We start from the raw sequence: 24,466 nt of genomic DNA, 5'->3' as shown, positions 1-24,466 counted from the left end.
AGAGATTCTTGAAAAATTCACATAGAATTTTAAGAGATGCTGACCATTTTACCTGCCACTCATTTTTAAAATATCAATATTTTCACTGAAAACTAATTGTCCATGTTTACAATGACAGGCCTGAGGGTCCTCTTTACATATTTCACCTGCTATTTCACCTGGAGTTCATACATATAGGCTAGGCTACAACATGAATTTGATAGTTTTATATTTTAAGTTTTGTTGCTTGCTTGTCCCAGTAAGAATCAGTGCTCAGAATTTCCAGTAATAACGTGTGTGACATGTCTGTGTGACAGACACGTTCACGAGGCTTGTGTGCAAAACTACAGAGCTGCCTGTAAGCATTCTGGATAGACAGCTTCGACAATTGCTTCTCATCCAGTAATAAATGATTTGCTTGTCCACCCAATGGTATACATGTTCCCTTGTTCTTAAAATGCAGAAAGAGTAGACTATGTATGTGGGTCATTCAGGTGAAGTGACGCAGAGATACATAAGGCCTATAAAGATTCCAATTCATACAGGCTATAGCCTAACAAACTTCTTATATAAACATGTTTGCAAAATTAAAAATCATTTAGATTTTATGTGGGGTAACTATATGCAAATTGTATCAGTCTAATATTCAGTCACAAAGTACTTGATTAATATTATAACATATTATTTAAAAAAAATAGCAATGGAGAGATTTCATTAGGCCTATATAACATTATCATTTTTGAAAACATGTGTACACCAAATGAAAATCAACACGCATGAGGCCACCCTTTAACACTGAATGTCAAGGTCATTAAGTTTATATATATAAATAGATATAGATATATATGCATACACAGATTACACACACACACATACATATTATATAAATGAAAAAATGAAGAAACCAAACCAATTGTAAAAAAAAGAAAGAAAAAAAAGAGAGTATTTGTTTAAATTCTTACCTTGAAATAATATGTGCAAAAGCTAACTTGAAAATGTGTATTCTGTATTTCGCAGGATACTTTTTACTTCATGGTTACACTATACTTGACATTAAATACATTTATGTGGCTCTACTGATATAAACATAGGCCTATTTCAAAATCATAAACGATTACAATACACGAACACACAACACATTTCTCAAAACTTGTCACGTGTTTTAAACTAGATTTCTAAAATAACAATGTTTTTTATTATCGCGAATAAATTTCATTTTCATTGAAGCACTAATTAAAGTATGTATTTCTATATGTTTATTCCTGTTCCAGGTCACAGACATCATTAAGGTTGGATCTACATCTCCAACAAACAATGTATAGATTTCAGGGCGGTTTGAATGTTTCGTCCGATATAAATTGAGGATGAGAGAGAGCGTCCCGCACATCTCAGGCACGCATCAAGCAGTGAGATCATTTGTGATATAAATATCTCTTTGCCAGCAGATCTGCTCCAGCTCCTGCAGCCGAGGGTAATGCCCACCAGTGAAACAGCGAGTTACCTCAGAGCGCTGGAACAACAGCAAAATGCTGGAAGTGGCCTAGCACTCGCACAGACAGCTCTCTGGAAAGAATGAACGTTCCTCTCCTGCTTTTACTCCTCTTTCAGTTGCCTCGCTCTGCAGTGCTGACGGGATCTGAACGCGCGTATTTGGAGCACCAACTTGTCGAAGAAGGGCGCGTATCAGGGCGCAGGACTGGCAGACTGTACTGTAGAGTTGGAATAGGTTTCCACCTTCAGATTCACCTCGATGGAAGAGTCAACGGGAGTCACGAACCTAATCCGTTAAGTATGTTATCATTTACCATATCTTTATAGACTTACAGACGTTTGGTTATATGGAGAGCGAAGTTCAAATTAGTGACTGATTGATTTATTTCTGATATAAATAAACTTACCAATGCTCAATGCTAATTTACATCCAAAGCACTGATAAATGATTACAATGACCCAATGTAATTATAGGCTTGCAATGTTTAAACAGTTTTGCATACAAGAGAAGCTCCATACAGACAGAATCATAGCCGGTTATTTTGATATGCTGTTCAAAAATACTTTTTAGGCACATCAGGACACAAGTACATTAACTGTTATTGCAGATTGTCCTGGCTGAATGAATGATAAACTGTAGTGCTTCCTCTTTGGAGTCTCTTGTTTTGGAGCGGCTTGTTTATTTACAGGTATGGGGAACAGGTGCAGTGGCTGAGATCAGAATGCTAGTGAGTTGAAAGCTGGAGTGAGTGGCATCATTAACATGCCATGCACTAGATTTCTGTTAATGGTTGAATAGCTTGGTGCACATGCCGTAGTATGGTCTATTTAGAGGGTCTACTGTAAAACAGATGATGAAAATTAGATTAAAGCAAAAAGGATTGTTATAAGTTTGGCTGTGGGTGTTAAGCCCATATGGCAGAAGGAATATTTCGAAAGCAAAAATCATTGATCTGAAACATTTCTCTGAAAGAATACAGCCTAGCCTAGACTGGCACAAGAAAGTCACATTTTTTGGGTGCTTGTTTTTATGATGTCAGTGTGTTTTACAGTATGTGTTGTTGGGTATTCTCTATTCTTTATACTCTATAAAGACATCTAATATCCTGTCAAAATAAAAATACAAAAACACTTGACAACATGGAACTGACTTGAGCTGAATAATGACACTATTATCTTGCTAACAGTCGCTTTAAAGTATTTGAATTTGTCTTATTAATTCTGTTACTTTCCTGTTTATTATTGTGAAGCATTAGTGAACAATTTGCATTGTATAAAGGGCTATAAAAGTAAATGCGACTTGACCTCACACAATCAGTGTTTGGAATTAAATGAACAGATGTGACTCAAATTGTTGAGTACATTCAGCAGCAGACAGGAGTGTATAGAACAGTGTATGACAGGTACTCTTCTTTAACCTGTGATAGCATTGAATGATGACAGAATATAATATAAACATTTCATATTGTCTTTAAGAAATTGTAGCTATTCTCTGTGAAACACCACCTACTTTAATCTTGCCAGATATACAGCTAAAAACTGTAGTTAATTTTTTTCTTTCCTCTCTGGCCAAAAACTTATCAAGACTTAACTTTGCCATTTTTATTGTATGAGAGAGGTCGATAGACCTAACGTTAGTGATGACAGCATATAATAACAGTGCTCGCCTTATGCCATTCATTGACACAACAACCTGCACATATCACATGAACTCGCTTTCAAAATGCGGTTATGACACTTGAGAATTGAAGGGAGGCACTTTGGTTATAGAATGCGTTTGTCACTCTCTTTCATAATTACAACCAAACTTAGCATGAACGGAGCAGTATGTATCACTCCAAACAGGAATTACAACTGTGTTCTCCTGCTGTGTGAACATTGCTATTGTTTGACCTTTGACTTTTAGGACATAAAGGTCATCAGTCATCACTGCAATCAATGTGTTTTTCTCAATCTGTAGGTGTGCTGGAGCTTTTTGCCGTGTCTCAAGGGGTTATAGGGATCCGAGGGGTTTTCAGCAACCGATTTCTAGCCATGAACAAGAGGGGGAGGCTTCATGCAACTGTGAGTCTGATCCAACTAACACAATATAAACTCATACATCCACAAAAAGAAATAAAGTGGATGTAAACCAGCCCAAATGTGCTGAACAAACTCCCCATACACACTTTTGAGGGAAATCTCGGCTTACTGTGATGTTTGTGAGCCTCTGCAAATTCTGTCTACAAAGACTTGTGTAGCACAAAGCAGTGGATAGAGACACTGCAGTTTCAGAGCAATCTGGCTTTGCAGGGGTCTGGGCTGTCTGATAGAAGGCAGAGCTTATTAGCATGTGTTAATGGGAAGAGCAGATTAAAACGAGTCTGGGGTAGTTGATAATCTTGCAAGAAAGAGGAAGGGAATCAATATGTGTGTAAACAAAGTTGGGCAAAGTAAGGACACTTTGTATGCACACAGCAAGAATAGGGATTTATGCATACAAAGAAACAGTATATGAAATTATATATATTCCTTCTTAGCTTTAAAACTCTTGCATTATAGGAACTGCCTTTTTTTTTCTCTTGAATTTCAGAGAGAGAAAAAATCATCATAAAGGATCGGTCTAGGGGACACTATAAACCCTAAACTCAATATATCCCATCTATTCAACCAATCTATCATTATCATTATTCAGCTTTCACCTTCACATGTTATATATTTTTTTATTAGCAGTAATACTTGGTCAGTTGGTAAGAAAGTATGTCACAACTACACAAAATTATACATATAGCCCACGCTGCCGTTCAAAACCTTGGGCTCAGTAAGATTTTTTTTAACACAAAAACACAGTTAAACAGTAATATTGTACAATGGTATTACAATTTAAAATAGCCTAACTGTTTTCTATTTTAAAGGCACAATATGTAAGATTTTTTTTAATTAAAACATCCAAAAAACAGTAGAACAGTGCTATATATTTTGTTGACTTGTGTACTTACATTATCCCAGACGTTTCCAAGAATGTTTAAATCCAGAGAAATAAGCAATTTTAACCAGGACACAGACCGTGTCATTTCGTCGCCTATCAGTGACGCCATACCTGCGTTACCCTCGATTTTGCAGAAACCATGGAAACACCAAAGACGCTTTAATATATTATATGTGTTATTAGACAAGGGAACAACTGTTTGGATACATTTATAGACAGAAAACTAATCGTTAAATAGCTCAACACTGTTAGTCTTATTGTTTGAATCACTTCTCGATTTTCCACGCGTACCATGTTATTTTTACCTTGCCTCAGAGAAAAACACTATTTTGTCAAGTGGCTAACATAAAATCAGATGCAGCTTAATTTTAGTAACAGTAATGCAGCATTTTCTCCATCAGTCAATATGTTTTAAAATTAATTGCATGCCATTTAGCAATACAAGCCATCCTGAAGAAGCGTCGTCTGCAGCATAATAAAAGTTCCTCTGCTCTCGAGCCGTGTCTCGCGCTCGTCTCTCATTAGAAATTGCTCCTGCTCTGCTTCATATACAGTAATGTTAATAATCTCATCCATGAATATTATTTCTGCCCGAGTCCCGTCGGATTCTTTTCCACCGGCTGTGAGGTGAAGACAACAACTCCCATGATTCCACGCTCAATCTTGACATCATCAAGCTACGCCTTTGTTTTGAATAGGCGACCTCTAGCGGCGAAAATCAACATATTGTGCCTTTAATATATTTTAAAATGTATAATTTTTTCTTGTGATGGCAAAGCTGAATTTTCAGCATCATTACTCCATTCTTCAGTGTCACATGATCCTTCAGAAGTCATTATAATATGCTGATTTGGTGCTTAAGAAACATTTCTTATCATGACGGTTGAAAACTGTGTTGTGCTGATTAATATTTTTATGGAAACGGAATCTTTTTTTGTATTATGTGATGAACCGAAAGTTTAAAAGAATAGTATTTATTAGAAATAGAAATCTTTTGTAACATTATAAATGTCTTTACTGTCAAAAAAAAGATTGAATGAATCCTTGATGAATAAAAGAATTAAGTTATTTTTGCTCTGTATTTATGTGTACCCTACTTCAAATAAATGTTTTACAATTTTAGAAAAACCTCGTAAGGGATGGATAATAAAGTAGTCTTATAAATCTGAGGATTAGCCTCCAAACTGCTGCAGACATCATCTGTAATTAAAGCAGCTGCAGCGGCTCCGTCAGACTTGAATTGGGTTTCATTTCCTCAGACCAGCTACAGTTGCACAGGCTTATTTAATAGCTGTCAGCTTGGGTTTTAAACCCCAAGCACTTCACTCCGTAGACAAGTCGGCCTAACCAAAGGAGTATCAAATGACTTAGCGTCTGATTTTTGTTGCACTGTCTGTCATATTTAATATTTTGATGTTTTCATAGTGGCAATTTATTGCTGTGATAATGGCAAGGAAGACAGATGTACATTATGCCGTGTGACCTACCCAGCAAGCCATTACTAACATAATCTTTGCAAAGCTTAAGAGGTCACTGCATTCATTGAGAAAACAAGAGGGAAACGGAGATGCAAACGTCTCCCATTCCATGAAAATCAATTGCTTAAGAACGAGAGGCGTGTCTCAAATTTGTTTTTGCTCACATGCTCTAAAGGTAAAAAAACAACAAAAAAACTCTGAATAATACAACAACAATTATGAATGGGATTAAATCTGCCAAGATGTAATGACTTGTGTCTGTGTCTACAAAAATATAACACTGCTGTATGGGAAATCTTGAGAGAGGATTGTTTGTGGATAATATTCGGAAAGAAAGCTGTCAGAAAACAGACACAGGTCAAGCAGCTGTAAAGTTCATGACTTGATAATAAAATGTCTTCTGCTCTCAGATACCGAACAACAGACATATGGGATGTCTTGTATCTCCTGAAACATAGATTAAAATTTCCCCCATAAAAAAAAATGTCAAAAAAGGATGTATCCTCAACAGCTGGCTGCTGTTTAAAATGAAGGTCAAAAGGCACTTCCAGAAGACAAAAACCATGTACCCTAATCAAATAAACGTTCAGATGTTTTGGGGCAAATTACCACATCTAGGGGAGAGAGCCCCTGTGAAGCTATGGTGGGTCAAGTTATGACTGGCATGTTTAGAAAATATTTTAATGGCACCATTTTCTGCTTTGCTGCACTCTTCAGCAAACCAGAACAGTTTTATTATTTCAGAGTTTGGGAATTATGCAAGACCTCTTACTTGGGACTGACCCTCATTAAAGTCATGATATAGTTTCCCACCACATTTATTTTTAGAGAGTGAGGCCACAATTCTTAATATTGGTGGTTGTGTACAGTTGTTGGGATAAGCTGCTGTTTACAAAATACTTAACAGTGTCCACAAAAAATAATTTGGACACTTAGTTCAAACTATGAAATGTATGAAATTCATTGCATTAACCCCCAGGGGTCGGGCGTAAAATATAAAAACCAAGTCGCATCTGAAATCAAATGATACTACAGCTTAAAGGGATAATTCACCCAAAAATGAAAATTAGCCCATGATTTACTCACCCTGAAGCCATCCTAGGTGTATATGACATTCTTCTTTCAGACGAACACAATCGGAGTTATATTAAAGGTATAGCGGAGGATTTTCTTTTTCCGGGTGGATCATCAAGACTATTGGTCCTCCTAAGTGTCAATCATTCTGGTGATATGTTTACGTAAGGCCGTTGTACGTGCTCGTGCACACGATTCACACGATGGCGTGCGCTCAAAACACAGGTTGGGCTTCCCACTGATAGCCTGACTACGTCAGACTTCCTACTTCCACTAATTTCATTTCGCTCCTGTAGTCAGTCTGAGATAGCAGCCTATCTTTCAGTTTTCCACCGGCCAGAAAACAGCCGGGCCAATCAACGAACAGAGGGCGGGCTGAGAGCCGCGACGTAGACGCTGATTGTACCGTGGATGCGTAGATTTACTTCACATAATCTGCAAAAGTCATTCACAACCATGTTCACTTCGGTATTTCGCTCGATGGTTTAGTTTTTGCATCATACATGCGTTTACAGTGGAAGTTAGATGCGGCTGAGCATGCATAACACACGCCATAACCAAACGTTATGTGATTGGCTTACGGGTAACCAATGATTTTAAACTTCAGACAAGCGTTTATTTTTTTTACTTGAACTTGACGAACAACGTAATGGCGGCAATTGACGCCTCTCACGGTTCAAACAAATAGGGCTGGGCAACCGCGTTCGTCATTACGTTGTGCGTCAAGTTCAAGGGTTACTCTTTTTGCGTAAATCGATGCGTACGGTCGTCTGCCGGAAGCTAGTTATTGTAGTCGATAAGGTTTTAAATATGGATATTTTTCTTACACGAACGCATCGCTTCACTTCAGAGGCCTTTATTAACCCCTGGAGATGCGTGGAGCACTTTAATATAGAATAGATGCGCTTTGATGGACTTCCAAAGACATACAGCCATTCTCTGCCATTATTAATCTTGGAAGAGCCAGGACATTTTTTTTATATAACTCGGATTGTATTTGTCTGAAAGAAGAATGTCACACCTAGGATGACTTCAGGGTGAGTAAATCATGGGCTAATTTTCACTTTTGGGTAAACTATCCCATTAAGAAAAGCTTTCAATGATTTATTTATTTATTTTTTGGATGTATGAAGTCATGCAGTTTCCCTTACATTTAAAGGTGTCCTAGCAGAATAACTAATGGTGTCGTTCATCACAATAACTACAAATATATATGATCAACAAACACTGATAACTAGAAAGTGACCAAATTCTATGCCTTGATTTTGAACAATATTTCTAACAATATGCTTAACAAATTTCCTTTTGTGAAATGTTGTTCTTGAAACGTGTTTGTGTCAATAAAAGCCGATTGATTTAATATAATGCAAACACGTTGACACAATTTTAGGTAAGGCTTATGTGTCCTAATACTTTTCGGCACGCACAAGTATAGGTATTCAGTGTGACAGACCAGAAGAAAGTCATGTCGGAGTCAAGTTCTAGTTCTTATGGTCTCAGACTTAAATGAGCTGGTCTCAACGACAACGCTGGGTATTAGATATACCTACAGAGAAGTCTAAAGTCACATTCGACAAAGAGCCATCAGCTTGAAGGAACAATTACAGACAAAAGCTCAGATAGTTCAAAAATATTTAGAGATTTAATGGATGTCTGGTCATGTCAGGCTATGGCTGCATTTCTGAAACCCTACCCAAGTTTGCACAGTAAACATAACCATACATTGCATACATTGCCTACGAGCCTTTCCTCTGCCTTGGAAGGATAAAGTTATTTCATAGCCTAATGAGTTTTCAGCCCACACAAACAAAGCTCTGCTTCTGTCAGTCACCACAGTGTTTGATTGGAAAGTCGGTTTTGATGACTTTGAGCTGGGAGATAAAAGCAAGACTTGCAATTATTCTGTAACCCCCTCAATGCTTCTTTCTGGGGCTCAGTGTCTATAATCTGCTTGCTGCTTTTCATTAGCTCTCTTTATGAGGGGCTAACTCAATCAGGCCACAAAGTGTTCTCTCTCCAGCAGCTGCTAATGTGGCATCCTACAAAGTGTGTGCTCAGTAATTACTTATTGTGTGCCCAAAGTGTTAAAGCTTTATTGATGTGCTCTGGCTCTGTCTATTAAAATTGAAGCATAAGTAAGCTGATCACTTACCTATATATAGGCTATACAGTCTGATAAGTGTATATCACCTTTGCTGAATCTGTTAAATATTTGTCATTAATAACCATCATAGTACTGCCTTGATGAAGCTAAAGTATTTGAGATAACTGATATTAACATATATTCAACAAGACAGCACAATGCATGAATTTGGCTGTTGTCTCCACAAACATCAATGACTGTTTGTTGCCTGTTGTGATAGCTGTGCGTTAGTCTCTGGTCCTGCAATTTCTTTGATTTCCTAGCATTCTCTGCACACATATGTTTTTCCCACAATGTCCCACAATTTGTTTTAGCTTGTACTGTATATTTAAAACAGTATACAGTTCGTGGTACATTTGGTAAGTTTTTTTATTTATTTTATTTTTTAGAGGTGTCGATACCATCTCTATCCTTGCAATACAGAAAAACAAAGCCCAAACCAGTACAGAATCCATATAAATATGAAATATTAGAATAGGCATTTTTTCTGTTTCTCAGTCTGTGCAATTATCTCAGAACTGATGATGACAGTCAAGATGGAGAAGAACTATGCCTGGTACACTGAACATGTCCTCTGGTGTTCTGTGGTATCTACTATAATACAAACTGCTAGTCTGAATTAAGAAGAGTGATTTATTTCCATGGTGAATTATTCAATCACACTTGATTTTATTTTATCTGTTTGCACACACTCAAAAATATACTGGATAGCTTACAGAAAAAGGCTAGAAAAGGTAGTATAATTGTAAAAGTTGTCTAATTTGAAAGTAAGATCTACACATATTAGAGGAAACTTTACACTAAATAAACACCATTGCAGCTGGACTCCAGCTGAAGAACAAACAAAGATCATCAGAGGGATCTAGTATCACTCACTGTCTATGTTAAATGCCAAGATTCAAGATAAATTCACATGACCATTAACATGCACAGGCGTATCAGTATCAGGCTGAACAACTTGTTGATTTTCTATCTTTGTATCACTTTCCCCCCTTTTCCTGTCCTTTTCCCCAGGAGAGCTTTACAGATGACTGTAAGTTCAGGGAGCGGTTTCAGGAGAACAGCTACAACACGTACGCCTCAGTGATCCACAGGAACCATCGCACTGGCAGAGAGTGGTTTGTGGCACTTAATAAGAGAGGTAAAGCAAAAATGGGGTCCAGTCTGAGAGTGAAGTCACAACACATGTCTACACATTTTCTGCCGAGGATGAACCTAAATGAAAAGACTGAACAAGGATTCTCAATAACAGACAAAGAGCAGGAAAAACAACCACCTCCACATCCATCAAAGCCCTCTATACCAAAAGTCGCAGTCAACACTGGAAAGATGAATCGACCAATCAAGTACTGGCCGAAGTTTCGATTCGGATAGACCAGTACTGTCTTAAAGATGGACTAATCTTGCAAAAAAGACAAGCTGGGAAAAAGCTGGTTTGCTGAAATAACAAGTTTTCTCTTTGACTTTGACAAGCATTCCAGTCATCATGTACATCACATGGGCTGAATGAGCCAATCACGAGACATGTTCAGGACGTCTGAAGTCTGGTGTGGATTTCATAAAGATATTTGTACTAAAATTGCTTCACAAAAGGATTTGCATAGTTATCCTCAGTGATTTTACAAAATAGCTATTTTTTTTTTATATTATACCTCACAGTATTTATACAACATATTTATGTGTCTATGTACAAGCTTTTTTTGCACAAACAGTTATCCAGCTCCTAACCCATGTTTGTGATGGTAATTTGCGAATATATTTTTTAAAAAGGTGAACAACAATACAAGCAAAAGAATGAATATTTTGAATGCTTCTGGATTTAGTTATGCACATCCATATTTCTATACTTTGAACAACTAGATGTCTGTCCATCAAAACTCTCAGTCTAACTGCTGACTGTCATGGAAATGATATCCTTTAATGACCAGTGCATTCCACAGAAGAGCGATGTCTCACAAGGATAAACATGTCTTGAGACTGTTCTGTGTTTTATGAGCTCTGCTCATAGGTGTATCAAATGGCAGACAGTCGTGGTATGACCCTTAACAAAATATCCCAATAACTGTCAAGCAGGACACACTGAAACGGTGTGGAACTCATCTTTGGTGTTTACAGGTGAAAGCAACCATTATTAATTCATTTCTACAAACATTTCACAATAATTCATTTCTAATAAACATTTCACCATAGTGTCATTAAAAACATCCTGTTTACAAGTCTCACATTTATTCTGAGGCCATTGTATTTGTGGTTTTTATGTGGAATGGGAAATTTATTTGGATATTGCAAAATAATAGAAATCCTAAAGAACATAAAGGTTTTGTTTACTTTAATCACAACAATAATTATAGCACACTTTGTTATTTCTGCATTAGATGCTCCTGAAATCAACAATGTGGCTAAAACCCATATTGCGTATGCAAGGTGGCGGTAGTGGATGTCTAAGTCTGAAAACGTACCCATTACAATTGACATAACAGCTGTCTTGTGCCATTATCCTGCTGGGCTGATCCGAGGGGTAAAGCCAGGGTTTGGTGGAGGTCAGACATTCCACTGGAAAATGGTTTACAACAGTGTCTCATTAAATAGGTTGAAATACAGGGGTCAAGACATCAACGAATCCACATCAAATGGTGTCTGCAATGCATAAGCCATAATCCTGAACAGTGCTATGTAGGTTTCTTCATACTACTTGAATATATGCCAAGACTATGAACATTGTCTGGGGATACAATCTTTGCCATTCAAATTCCTTAAGACAATGATGGCAAAATGCACAGAACATTTCCACACTGAGAATGGTTTGATAAAAGTTTAATGAGCTCTGCCACCTAGTGGTTCAGGATGAATAACGTCTTGTTCATAAAGTTCATAAACATATTGGTATTTTTTTCTACATTTGAATTACATCTTAAACAACCTTTCAAATAAATGTATTTATTGGATCATTAGGTGTATCAGTTTAAAAAAGCAGAGTAGATTTTATTGGGGAAAGAAATACCCCCCAAATACTATTAAAGGACAAGAAAAAAAAAAAAAGCGCTTCCCTAGAAAAAAGATAACAGATTACGTAAAGTAACTCTTAAACAAATTAATAATTTATGTTTGCTGTTAATAATTAATCAGTCACACTGTCTCTATACACAACAATGACTCAAGATGAATTTGCATGAAAAATCTGAATGCTTTCATATCTGAGCATCTCTTAAAGTAACAAAGTGATGCGGTTTCTCTTAAATAACAACAATTATAAGAATATTCAAACTATATGATATTGTATTAGATTACGTTTAGCTATAAAGCTAAGCTACTACGACTGCAAGAAATCATTACGTAATACCTAACTTACTTATGTTATAGTAGCCTACAAATGATAGACCTATTTAAATAATTGTAATTTATATAGATCAGTGTATGAGAGGTTAACGTTACATCAGCTGATACAACAAGGAAGTAGGCTAACATGCTTTCACCTGCCATTTGGAATATTTTCACATACATAACGATTTGATACATTTGAATACAGCAGTTTGCATAGTCTGCTAATCAACCTCTCTGCTGCTCTCATCCTGGCGGAATTCAGTAGTTTGTTATTGTTTTGTGCAGCTTGGAGCTCTGAGAAACAGCAAATGTAGACAAACTTACACTGATGATAAGTTGTTGTGGCTTGAAACCGTTTAACTTTCCAGCGATTGTTTGATTGGGCGGAGCTTGCAAATTTTCATTGGTTCATGATTGGTTTAACGTTACTACCGGAAAACACCATACTACAGCTCGATCAGTTACCATGGGGATATTTCAAGGTAAACAACATGGAGGACGGCAACGGCGCCTTTACTGGTGAACACGTAGAGAAGTTTCGCACCTATGAGGACTTCTTAGATTCTCAGATAAAACCTTTGGATCTATTTTACCTCAAGGTGACGTATTAAAATTCACGCTGTTCGGTACCAGGGCGCAAATCAGAAGGTTGATCGAAATACAACTAACGTTAATCATTTTGAATTTACCGACTGTAAGTTAAACCGTATGAGCCGTGATGTTGTGGAACTCACAAACACTGTGGGATCGGAAGCATCTAGAAAACAATTGCCTTTTGTTCAACTTCTAATTGAACTCTTTAATGAATCAATATGAATAGTCTGGCAGCGTATCCCAGTCATTTCTCAGTATAGCCTGTGAAATTGTAGCAGTGTAACGATAGATGGCGACATGGTATTTCTGTCCTGCATCATATGATGCCAGGTGTTTTTGTGCAATGAATTAACGTTACATTTATGTCTTCTTTCCAAACTTAATTAACTGTATTATGGTCTTCAAAAATAGTGCACTTAGCCATTTAAGTAAATGCATTGTAGTTGATTGATTCATATTAACTCAATTATAATCGTCATTATTATATTGTAATTTAAGTCTGATTTAGTCAGTTTAAAAAAAGAGCTCCTCAATATTTAAGTAACGTTATGCATGTGGGCTAAACACACTGATGTGGCACTTCAACACACAGTTTAACATGGTTGATCAGATCAAAGATGAAATGTGATATTTTATAATTGATCACTTTGAGTTGTTACATTCATTTAAATGTCGTGATTTTTTATTTTTTTAGCCAAATCAAGTAATGTAGAGATACAGTATTTGGCTTACAGAACATGATATGTAAAATAATGTTAATAATTAGGACAGCTTAATTGTTTTTAATTAACATTTGGGCCTTAAAATGTGATCTACATTTTTTAGACCATTTTTAGAACTTTTGATATAATTAAACAAATAGGCCTAATGGATTTGGTAATAAGACAGTGTTATTTAGAGTGAGGTAAGGTAATTGAGTACTACATATTTGACACTTAATGTAAGCTCACAGAAACCGACTTTGACCCCACATGGACTGAAGTTAACATTTTTCCATCTGATTTACTTGATTTAAAGTGCTTGGTAGATGATGTTTAGAAATAATTCGAACTGTGGGAACTGTCAGTAACAGTCTATAAATGCCAATGTGTGGTTTTCTTAGCAATGAGGACTCTAGGGATAGATTCAGAAACATAATGGCCTGGTTTCACAGACAGGTCTTAGATTAAGACAGGATTAGGCCTTAGTTGAATTTGTACATTTAAGTAGCCTTCATAAACATGCTTTAGGAAAAAAACATTACTGGTGTGCATCTTCAGACAAAACAATGGCACTGACATATTTTAAGATATGTCAAACCAGCTTCAACATGCATTTTAGTCTAGGACTAGGTTTAAGCCTTGTCTGTGAAACTGGGGGAATATGGATTTGTTTCATATGCATGTAAGCAAACGGTTTGCAGCAATAATCAAACGGCTCAGGAAATGCAGCAAAACCAGTCTTTATTAATTAATAAATCCAAATGGAGAAGGAGATATAATACAAAACCTCATTAAACACAAATGACACGGAACAATGAAAAGACAGAACTAAGGGTTTAAATGGCTATGAGCTTTGCCATCACAGGAATAAATTACAATTTTAAATCTAAAATAGAAAATAATTATTTTACATGTGTGTATATATATATATATATATTAGGGAGGCCCTTATTTTTGGACTTTTAAAATCTTCTGCTCTCACCCTCCCAATCAACTCTCCTTTCATGAGAAATGGAAACAAACCAAGTTTTGCTGAGATTGGACTACATTTAGTCTCAACAAAATTGAAATTCCGTCTTAATGTTGCACAGAAACAGTTCTATTAGAACAGTATATTCCTGAAGAACCCTTCTTTATATGCTGTAATGGTTCTTCCTGTTAAGAGTTTAGGGTTCTTTATTCCCATCCCGCCTTTTTGTTTTTCAAATCTGTAACTGTCAAAGCCTCCTCATACTGATTTTCTGGAGCTCAGCTATACAACTACACTGACTGTCAACATACTCTCAACAGGTAAATGATTTCTTTCTTAAAATGTCTATACATTATAACTTTAAAAATTCTAACTGGTTTCCTACCAATCATGTCTCTTTCTCTTTTTAGTTTAACAGAATATGCAATTGCTCTGTTCAGTTAAGGATATTCATCTTCTCTTCTCCACAAAGTAACAGAGGTATTGAATTTATGATCCATATTGTTCAATTTTTTTTAATTTTTTTTTTTAAACTCAATTGTGTATTTTTTCAGATCAATTTCAGATGCTTTCATGTACCATAACCTCATCATCTGCAGAGACAAACTGCCACTAAGAATACACACATAATGAAGGACATAAAGAAGATTGTGAAGATATTTCACTGCAGCTTGGCCTTCATCACATCTATATAATGTTCAATGTCAATTGTTATTTATTAATGTATTCAGCTAACAACTGTTGTTAGAGCACTGTCATTTTTTGCTACAATTTGCCATGTAAATAAAAAATAAAAGTACCTAATTGGCACCACATGCTGTTTTGTTTGTTTGTTGATGTAAAACCCAAATAGAGGTAACAAAATACATGACAGGCAGATAAAGAATATCTAAAATAAATTTAAAAAGACACACAAAAAAAACAATATTAATATATAATATTAATTATATAAATATACTAATATTAATGAAAATAAACTATTATTTAAAAGGTTATTTATAACACCATTATGGCCCTATAACACTTTAAAAGCATGTTCTTTATGGAACCTAATAAAAAGAGTTCTATTGAGCAGCAAAAAGGGTTCTGCTATTTTTACAACCCAAAGAACCCTAATTTGGTACTGTTTAGAACTGTTGATAAAAAGATGCATTGAGCATACCCTAAATGACAAATCTGGATGGTATTATCTGGATGGTATTTTGTATACATTACGTACTTCTAGCGGAGAAACAAATGAGGGGGTGAGAGGTTAACATTCCAATAAAATAAAATAAAATACCCCCCAATAAGGGCCACCCTAATATATATATATATATATATATATATATATATATCGCAAAATATCTGTTACTTTATTTTTGATTAAATAAATGCAAAGTAAACCTCAAACTTTTAAATGATAGTGTATACAATGTTACATGATTAAGTATAATATGTTTCTATTATCTATCTTTGGTCTTTGTTTTAAATTGTAATTTAGACTTAGATTCTTTGTTTTTTTTCTTAAAATTTCATGTTACAAAAATATATCTTTGTTTGGCGTATTAAGCAAACCCATGGTGTCCGTTTCAACCTTACAGAAAAAAAAAAAAAAAAATGTTTTACCTATTTTTACTTGATATTTTTATTTTTAGAGTATTGTATAAATGCAGTCATTTTAACAGCGAATTTAACCCTTCACAAATGGATTTTGCCAGCTTTCCAGGTTTTTCCTTGGCAGCAGCTCTCTACAATCTCAATGCCCTATAACCACATGAAAGCCGCTCCTCCTTTTGAGGGTATTAGGAATTTCACAAAATCATATTTAAATTATACTGCCCACTTTTAACTAGGCTGCAGTGACATGTGGCAAAAATCCTTGATCCTGGCAGCTATGAAACTGTCAGCACAGCTCATGTAATTTTGTCATATAAATATCATGTATACTAAAATTAGATTGATATAAATAGCACTTGAGCACAAAACTAGCACAAATGTGTCATAAATACACTGGCCTCAGCAGATTTGTGAATTGCATGATTTTTATTTGATTTTTCTCTCATATTAATCAGTCTGCTTCATCCATCCCCAGCTCAGCAGTTCTGTGTTTTTGCTCCTCTATAGGATCAGGAACTGGCCCGCCAGCTGGTGGAGCTGGGCCACAAGGATAGCAGTTTGGAAAGGGAGGAATTTGAGACAAGGAAAGCAGCTGCCGAGGCCTCCAGGCTTGCTTCAGGGAGCCAACAGAAGTAAGGTTTTTGTGTACTAGTGACCATGAAAAGGGGACAGATTTCACACCAGTATGTGACCTCGATGAAAATATATTTTCCAGTAAATGTATTGGGCTTCATTCATGAAACACAAGCAGAATGAATTTCTGCGTAAACCATTTGTTAAACCGTTCTGACGTAAATTGTCACATTTAATTTAATGTTGCATTCTACGTACGAATGGTTTTACGAACAATCTATACAGTGATTCATTCATTCAAGTTTCATGAATGAGGCCCATTGACTTTGAAGAATTAATTAATTAATGACGCACATTCATTGTAAATATCAAAGTCATCAAATGACAGTAAGATGGTAACAAATAATCTTGGATTATAGGATCTAAAAGTCCAAGGACACAACAGCCTCTTTTTAGAGCAATTTTGGCTAAAAGCACTATGGACTGACGTGAATGCTCTTTATAGATGCACCTGACGGCTCATGTGTTTCTTAAACGCAGATCTTTAATCCCTTCACTGTAAGAGAGGCAAAAGTTGTGTTTATGTATGTTTGTGGGAGTTTTTGGGATGCTGTAAACTCAGACTCTGACTTGGACGAGGATTGCATAGTTGGTGTGGTGAGGCTTCAGGAAACATTTTTGGAGAACTATATTTGTGTTTTCTCTGGCTGCTTGTGGCAGACGTGTCTTTGCTGCGTCTCAGTTCAAGTAAAATAATACGTCAAAAGAAAGAAACGTCTATTTCAGATGAAATTGCAGTCAAATAAGAAAATAACTCTATAGGCATATAATTTGATACAGCCTTTTGCAATGTAAAGCACTATCAGAGGCTATTGTGTTTACTTGAAGCCAATAAACTTTCTCATATAGCCAGTGACAGCAGGCCTCAAAGATTTAAAAGATTAATTGACTCAGTTGTTCTCAACATAACATAACCGCAATACTAAATACATGAAAACAGTCAAATAGTGTATATTTGATTTGGTGCAGTTAACTGTGGCTCTTGCTTAGCAAGTTGATGCTAGTAAAGAGTAATGTTAATGTGGTTGACATTAACATTTCTCACTGCCTATGTCCTCCACACGAGGGCCCCATCACTTCAGTTCCTAGGTTAAGCTTACCATATCTATGCCTATCAAGTCCAACTCTCTTAAGTTTAGTTGTATGCTGCAAAGTTACTTTACTTGAATTCTGAATAGTCTCCTGTCATTTAGATGTGTTTAGAATTGAGGTTGTATTAGTGACTAGGATCACAGTGCACATGACCCATTACTCTGATTGGGAAGAAAAATCAACCACTTGTAATGAAAGACCAAATGACATTTTTGCACCCTTGAAGGGTACTGTGGGGAGGGGACGTGACTTTGTCAAATGAAAGCAAGCAATATAATTATCTTCCACTGTGTTGTTAGTGTACAGACAATAGTCTTTTAAGGAAATAATTTAACTGTTTTGATCACATGATCCTGGATAGCAGTTAGCTATTACGCCATGATCAGGTGTTTTGCCTCAAGGTTAGGCATCATGAAAAGATAAATGACTATATAATGGCTGAAATAAGTGTTGACAGATTATTATTATTATTATTATTATTATTATTAACATTTAGTTGTCGTTGCATTTAGTTTTTGGTACCGATATGGTGATATAGATATCAAATGTATCTTGTTGATATAGTTGATATAGAAGGATTTTTCTCACTTTTATACTATATAAGTATATCACTAAAAGTGAGAAAAATCCAGTCAAAAGTTTGGGGATGGTACAATTTTTTTATGTTTATGTTGAAAGAAAAAAGCTTTGGGCTCAGTCAAAACAGTAATATTATTAAGATTTAAAATATTTTTTTCCATTTTAATATATTTTCAAATGTAATTTATTCCTGTGATGGTACAGCTGCATTTTCATGGTCCTTCAGAAATCATTCTAATATGCTGATTTTGTGCTCAAGAAATTTGTAATAAATTTTTGCTGGTTAATGCTTTTGTAAAAAAAAAAAAAAAAAGATTCTCTAATGAATAGAAAGTTCAAAAGAACAGCATTTATTTGAAATAGACATATTTTGTAACATGCACTATCACCTATGATCAATTTACTGCATCCTTGCTGAATAAAACAATCAATTTCTTTTTAACGGTAATGTTACATACATAAGTAAATGATAAGTGAATCATTTTTTTATTATTAAAATTTGATTGTGGTTACCTATAACTAAAAAAAAAACGTTATCCTTTTGTGACCCCTTCTCAATTGCAACCTTCCAGTGTGCGTTTTCTCTTTCTCTCTTCCTTCCACTCTTTCTAACTGCCTTTTCAGGCCTCTTTTTGCTCTTGGAGACCTTTAGTGCCTGCAGGTGTATAAATAGAGATGTTTTCAATTAAGACGTGCTTTTTGCCTGTAGCGTGCATCTGATCAATGAATGCCCCTGCACCTGTGGTAATAAAATACTAAAGGACGAGGGAGACTGTGCTATGAATGCTAATCAGATGTTGCCCTTTTGTTGCTCTGTTATAGGCTAGTACATAACATGCTTCATTTGACAGATAGGCATTGTGGTATCCTGCCAACAAATCACAATTGAACAAACGAAGGGATTTCACCCTGAGAAACTCAATACTTGACGCAATGGGAAAAGCTTGAATGGAAGAGATGGTTGACTGAAAGATGGCTATTGGTGAAAAGGTTCCACAATAGCTTATGACTGCATTGAAATAATGGACAACAGTAAACGCTAGTCTCTTTATGTGATTAAAAGTAGACAAGGGGTTGACTGAATGCCTTACTCCTTCATCACCGTCTCTCATGCTCTTTCTTTCTCTCTGCATCTGTGACTTCTTCAAGATGAATGTGAATTAAGCAGATGAGTGAAAGCATTACTTTTTTTCCACTAATAAATCAGGTCCATACAGAGGGAATGGGAGCGATTGTGAGTTTGGCTCAGATCTGAGCAAATGGATCATGCAAAAAAACACCATAGTCGCATAATCCATTTCTCCTGTACTGGCATTTAGCGCAGAGACCATCTCAGACCCAGCTCATGCCCTCTCAGCAAGTTTACAATTCACAGTGTCCTCATAAATGCTGCACCACTAGGTCTGGATCAAAAGCATAAGGTCACGCAGGTTCCGAGCATTCTGGTGCGAGTTTCAGAGGCGAGGGAGCATGGTGGTTTTACGCAGGCCTGATATGAGGCCCTGGCAGGAGCCCTGAAACCTGCAGCCTGGCCCGGGCCCAGCAGTAAATGTCAGCAGATGTCCTGACCTCGCGTGCTCATGACAGGCTGTGGAGACTCGAGCTCGAACCCTCCCCCCAAACCCCCAGCACAACCACAGCCATGCTCTTTGTCCATTGTTTGGCTTCTTCGAAAAAATGTCACTCTACACAAATTCACCCCTTTCGAAATTGATGGTTGGAGCCATCGCTTACTAGCCAAGTAAAACCCTGCTGCGAACACAGACTGTACATATGCACCGCAGTGTTAATCCCTCACACACATAGGCTGAAATAAGACCTTCAGCCCTGTTTTTCAGGGCACGGTCAGGAGGATAGCTTGGCCTGTGCTGGTTGTCCCACAATGACCCAGCATATGAGGTGCTAAATGAAGCTGATTGGAAAGTTCTTTCATACGCGAGTCGTGCCAATCAGACACGACAGAATACAGTAAAACTGTAAGACTATAACAACACCTAAGATTTATAAATTGAGATTTGCATCAGTCAGCATAAGCATAGTGAACATTCACTTTAAAGGAAATGGTTTGCCTAGGCGTCATTTATGTTGGGATGTCAACACCACTTTTTCCCATGGCACTAACGTTTTGTAATTGTCTTTTTTTTTTTTTTTTTTGGAAAGAGAAGAATAGCTTGCGGCAGTGATATCTAATACAGAAGAATTGTAAAGCAGATCTCTTTTCTATTCTCTGCTCTCTATTCAAGTGCTTCAATTGATTGATTGTATCCACAAACCACTATATAAAGAGAATTTATGCTTTAATTTAAAAAGTTGATATTAGTTGAAACATATCATACGCTTTCCAAGGGCCGAGCATTCCTCGTCATTTGCTAATACTCACATTATCACCTTTTGTGTTCTGTAGAAGATAGAAATGCACACAGGACTGCAACAACATGAGGGAGAGTATGATGACAGAGATTTCATTTTTGGGAGGATACTAATAAGGTTGTTTGCAACTATTTCCTTTCTGCATCTACACAGGGTTCAACACTGCATTTATTTCTACTTTGTTTCCGGCAACCTTCCTTCAGCAGTGACTTAAAACAGATGTGTATTAGGGTCTGTCTTCTCCTGGAGGACTAACCCTTTCCTAAGGTCTCTGTGGCAGTAAATGAGACTTAACAAGACACCTGATGTGCACTAACAGATGAGGCTATTCTTAGGAGGTAGTTGTAGTCCCCACTGTTCCCACATTTGCTTTATAGAAATACTTTTCAGACCACAGAAAACCTAAAAGTGATGAGCCAGCAATTTCATTTACAAAATGTTTGCTGAGTGGGAATTTGACCTGTCTGTGTTCCAGCAATCTGTCGTAGCTAATCATTCATCTACCTGAGAGTCCAGAAGAGCAACAAATAGGCCTAACTGTTAAAAGGATAGTTCACCCAAAAAAAACGGTTGACCATTTACTTCCATGGTAGGAAAAAACTTTTCATGGAAGTCATTGGCTACCGTCAACTATCTGGGTACCAACATTCTTTAAAATATCTTTGTTTGTGTTCAGCAGAAGAAAGAAAACTCATACAGGCTTCGTACAGCTTGAGGGTGAGTAAGTGATGACAACATTTTTATTTCCAATTTAACTATCTTTTTGTCTCTACCTTACATGAATAGGCCTACATTGTATTTGTTAGCTAACTGCACGATTTGTTTGTGTACATTTCTGAAATGCATTACTTGGACACAGTCACCTCTGATAAAAGATCACACAAAATATTTATGTAGACATGCATTTTCTGTAAAGCTGCTTCAAAATGATATGTATTGTGAAAAGCTCTATTCACCTTATTTTTCACGCAAGAGCGGGCGCCGCCATTTTTGAAATATAATGTGTTAGATTTCCGGTAAGCCACTTCCGCTAATCGTAGTTGTATTGTGAACCCGTAGTTTTGCGTCGACTGTGTAGTTTTGACAGGTTAGCTACATGCTGTGTGAACACGCTGGCAATGCGAATTGCTTGTTATTTTTATGTTAATAGTTAAGTGTATCTGTTGCATTAACCATTCAATCGCCATTTGGAGTTCTTTGCACGCACATGCTTAATGTGTGACACGATGCATTACATGTGAAACGGTGCATGTTGAATTACGTTAAGGTTCTAAATGCAGCAGTAGTTTATGTATTTCTCTCGTGTGTATTTGAGTGATACATTTGTGAGAAACCGCCAAAATTTCCGTACGTTTACTATTTCCACTTCGTTAATGGCAGACCCATGGAAGATCATCCCTTTAATATTTGGTCACTTCTTTACGATAGAAATGTTGAAGCCACTGTAATTTCTTGAACAATAACATGTGGACATCAAAACACGCACACTCATGAGGGTTTAAACTTTTATTTTGAAGTCGCGATGAATTAAAGGTGCTCTAAGCGATGTCACACGTTTTTTAGGCCAACATATTTTTGTCACATACAGCAAACATCTCCTCCCCATCTACTAGCTGCCTGTCCCCTGAACACACTGAATAAAACGCGGTCTCTGTAGACAGCCCAGGCTCCAACAAAAACAAACTGGGCTTACCCGCACCATGAAACATAACAAACTGTTCCAGCCAATAACCGACAAGAAGGATTTGGGGGTGGGGTTTGGGGGGTTAGTGCGCGGATGAGGAGGAGGGAAGGTCTAGCTAGCCTCCGTTTTGTTTGACAATACTTTGAACGTCAACAAGAAGTGACGTCACCCAACATCACTTAGAGCATCTTTAACAGTTTGCATATATAGAAACATATGTATTCTCCTGTGTTGGCATAGGTTTATAGATTATTTACGTTACAAATCTGGTGAAATGGCCCACATTGCGTTCCAATATGAACATCATAAGCAAGCCAAACTCACAGCATATGCAGATATGGCATTTGTTAAACGAGTTGCTGAGACGCGAAGACCCGTCTACTCCGAGTCACAACACAAAATAATTGAAAATATTCTCATAAGATGTCAGGCCACTTCTTCATTTCATCCCCCCACCGCGGGTGTGATAAATATTAACCATCACGGTGTTTAATAGTGTTTTGTGCGTGCTACCATAGCATGGCTTCTTACCTATCGACTAGCGAAACGACCATAGACAGTAAAAGAAATGGACACAGCAACCCCATTGACTTCAACGGAGAAAAGTTAAGTCAATTAGAAGCACTCACTTCCTGATGGCTGAGCGTACTGCGCAGCCTCAAACTGAGCTTGACGATGTAGATGTGACGTGAGCAACCTGTCTGACAGTTGTAAGTCTTCTAGTAGCTGTGCCAAGAGAAATCTGAATCATTCCCTTCCGAATCTTGCAGAGACGGAGAGCAGGAGAAGGAGCTGTCCATGAGCTAGGAGCAGGAGCAACTTTATGACTCTCTTTGGGCTTCTCCCTTGACTTTATCGGACTTACTGCCTCCACGTCCCCCCGATTGCCTGCGAGCTTCTCCTTCTGTCTACGGTAATTTCTCTACTGTGCGACAGAGAGTCGCGTGGTTATGACGCAATCGTTAGCCTATTTTTACAAAAACGGCTTCTACGGGGGCCATAGTGTAAGATACACGGTAATGGAGCCTTTTATACATTGTCGTGTTTCTTTAGAAATAAACAATGGACAAATGGAGTCTTTAAACGCCTCAGATGTAAAGTTATTCGCTGTCAAAGTGACGCCAAAATGAATGGGAGTCAATGGAATGCTAACAGCAGGTGATGGCTTGTTAGCCAATGGATGCCTCCATAGAAGGTATGCTTTCCGGGTGCTGGATTACCCCCTTGGAAACGACACATTAAAAGGAAGTACGTCATCGTATTTACTTCCGTGTTGCAAAATAAGGTGGTACGTCGCTTGCAAGCTACCAGTAGCTCGTGGCCTGATTGGAGGTAGCTCGCCAAGGGCAGTTCACAAATCGTGACTTTTGCACGCTCAAGTTCGTTATTTCAAATGTAAGCGTGAGGTAAGCGCGCTCATAATAGAAGCGATGTGCTCGTTTTTCCAGGCGCAGCGAGATGAAAAAAACGTTCTCTTCTCCGTAAATAAATCTTGTAGCAGAGCTACAGCAAGCGTTTTTCGGTGGTGGAAATCCATTACTAAAACTTCTTTGTCGTTGTGGAGAGCACGGTTCATGGTTGCATAGCAACGACACACGCCACGGGAGGGAGCGCAATCGCTTTGGCAAGAAGAAAGCGCGCCTTCCACGCGTTTTACCCCTAATTTCCACCAACTGCGGAACGGCTGCGGATCCGCTCCGGAATGGAGGCGGAGTCAATAGGTTTCCATTAAAGTCAATGTGTGTATTTTAACTGACTGCGGAACGGCTGCGTTCCGACTCCGGCGATCC

At 37.2% G+C, this 24,466-nt stretch overlaps 2 protein-coding genes across 2 annotated transcripts in view; both read left to right on the top strand.

Moving 5' to 3' along the window:
* Positions 1-1,489: 1,489 nt before the first annotated feature.
* On the top strand, positions 1,490-11,343 carry fgf5 (fibroblast growth factor 5). The gene is made up of 3 exons (XM_084415123.1): positions 1,490-1,768; positions 3,431-3,534; positions 10,148-11,343. Exons 1-3 carry the CDS (start codon positions 1,552-1,554, stop codon positions 10,505-10,507), a joined length of 681 nt encoding a protein of 226 aa, XP_084271249.1. The 5' UTR covers positions 1,490-1,551; the 3' UTR covers positions 10,508-11,343.
* Positions 11,344-12,908: 1,565 nt separating this feature from the next.
* Positions 12,909-24,466, top strand: part of cfap299 (cilia and flagella associated protein 299) — a 69,613-nt gene continuing 58,055 nt past the window's right edge. Inside the window, exons 1-2 of the mRNA XM_084414884.1 lie at positions 12,909-13,053; positions 16,826-16,950. Of these exons, the coding sequence (XP_084271010.1) occupies positions 12,946-13,053; positions 16,826-16,950 (233 nt within the window). The 5' untranslated portion in view covers positions 12,909-12,945. The remainder of the gene's footprint in view (positions 13,054-16,825; positions 16,951-24,466) is intronic.

Source organism: Rutilus rutilus (genome assembly GCF_951802725.1).
Source record: "Rutilus rutilus genome assembly, chromosome: 7".
In the NCBI taxonomy this organism is placed as follows: Eukaryota; Metazoa; Chordata; class Actinopteri; order Cypriniformes; family Leuciscidae; genus Rutilus; species Rutilus rutilus.
The sequence above is the reverse complement of the archived record's forward strand: the minus strand, read 5'-3'. Positions and strand labels throughout refer to the sequence as shown.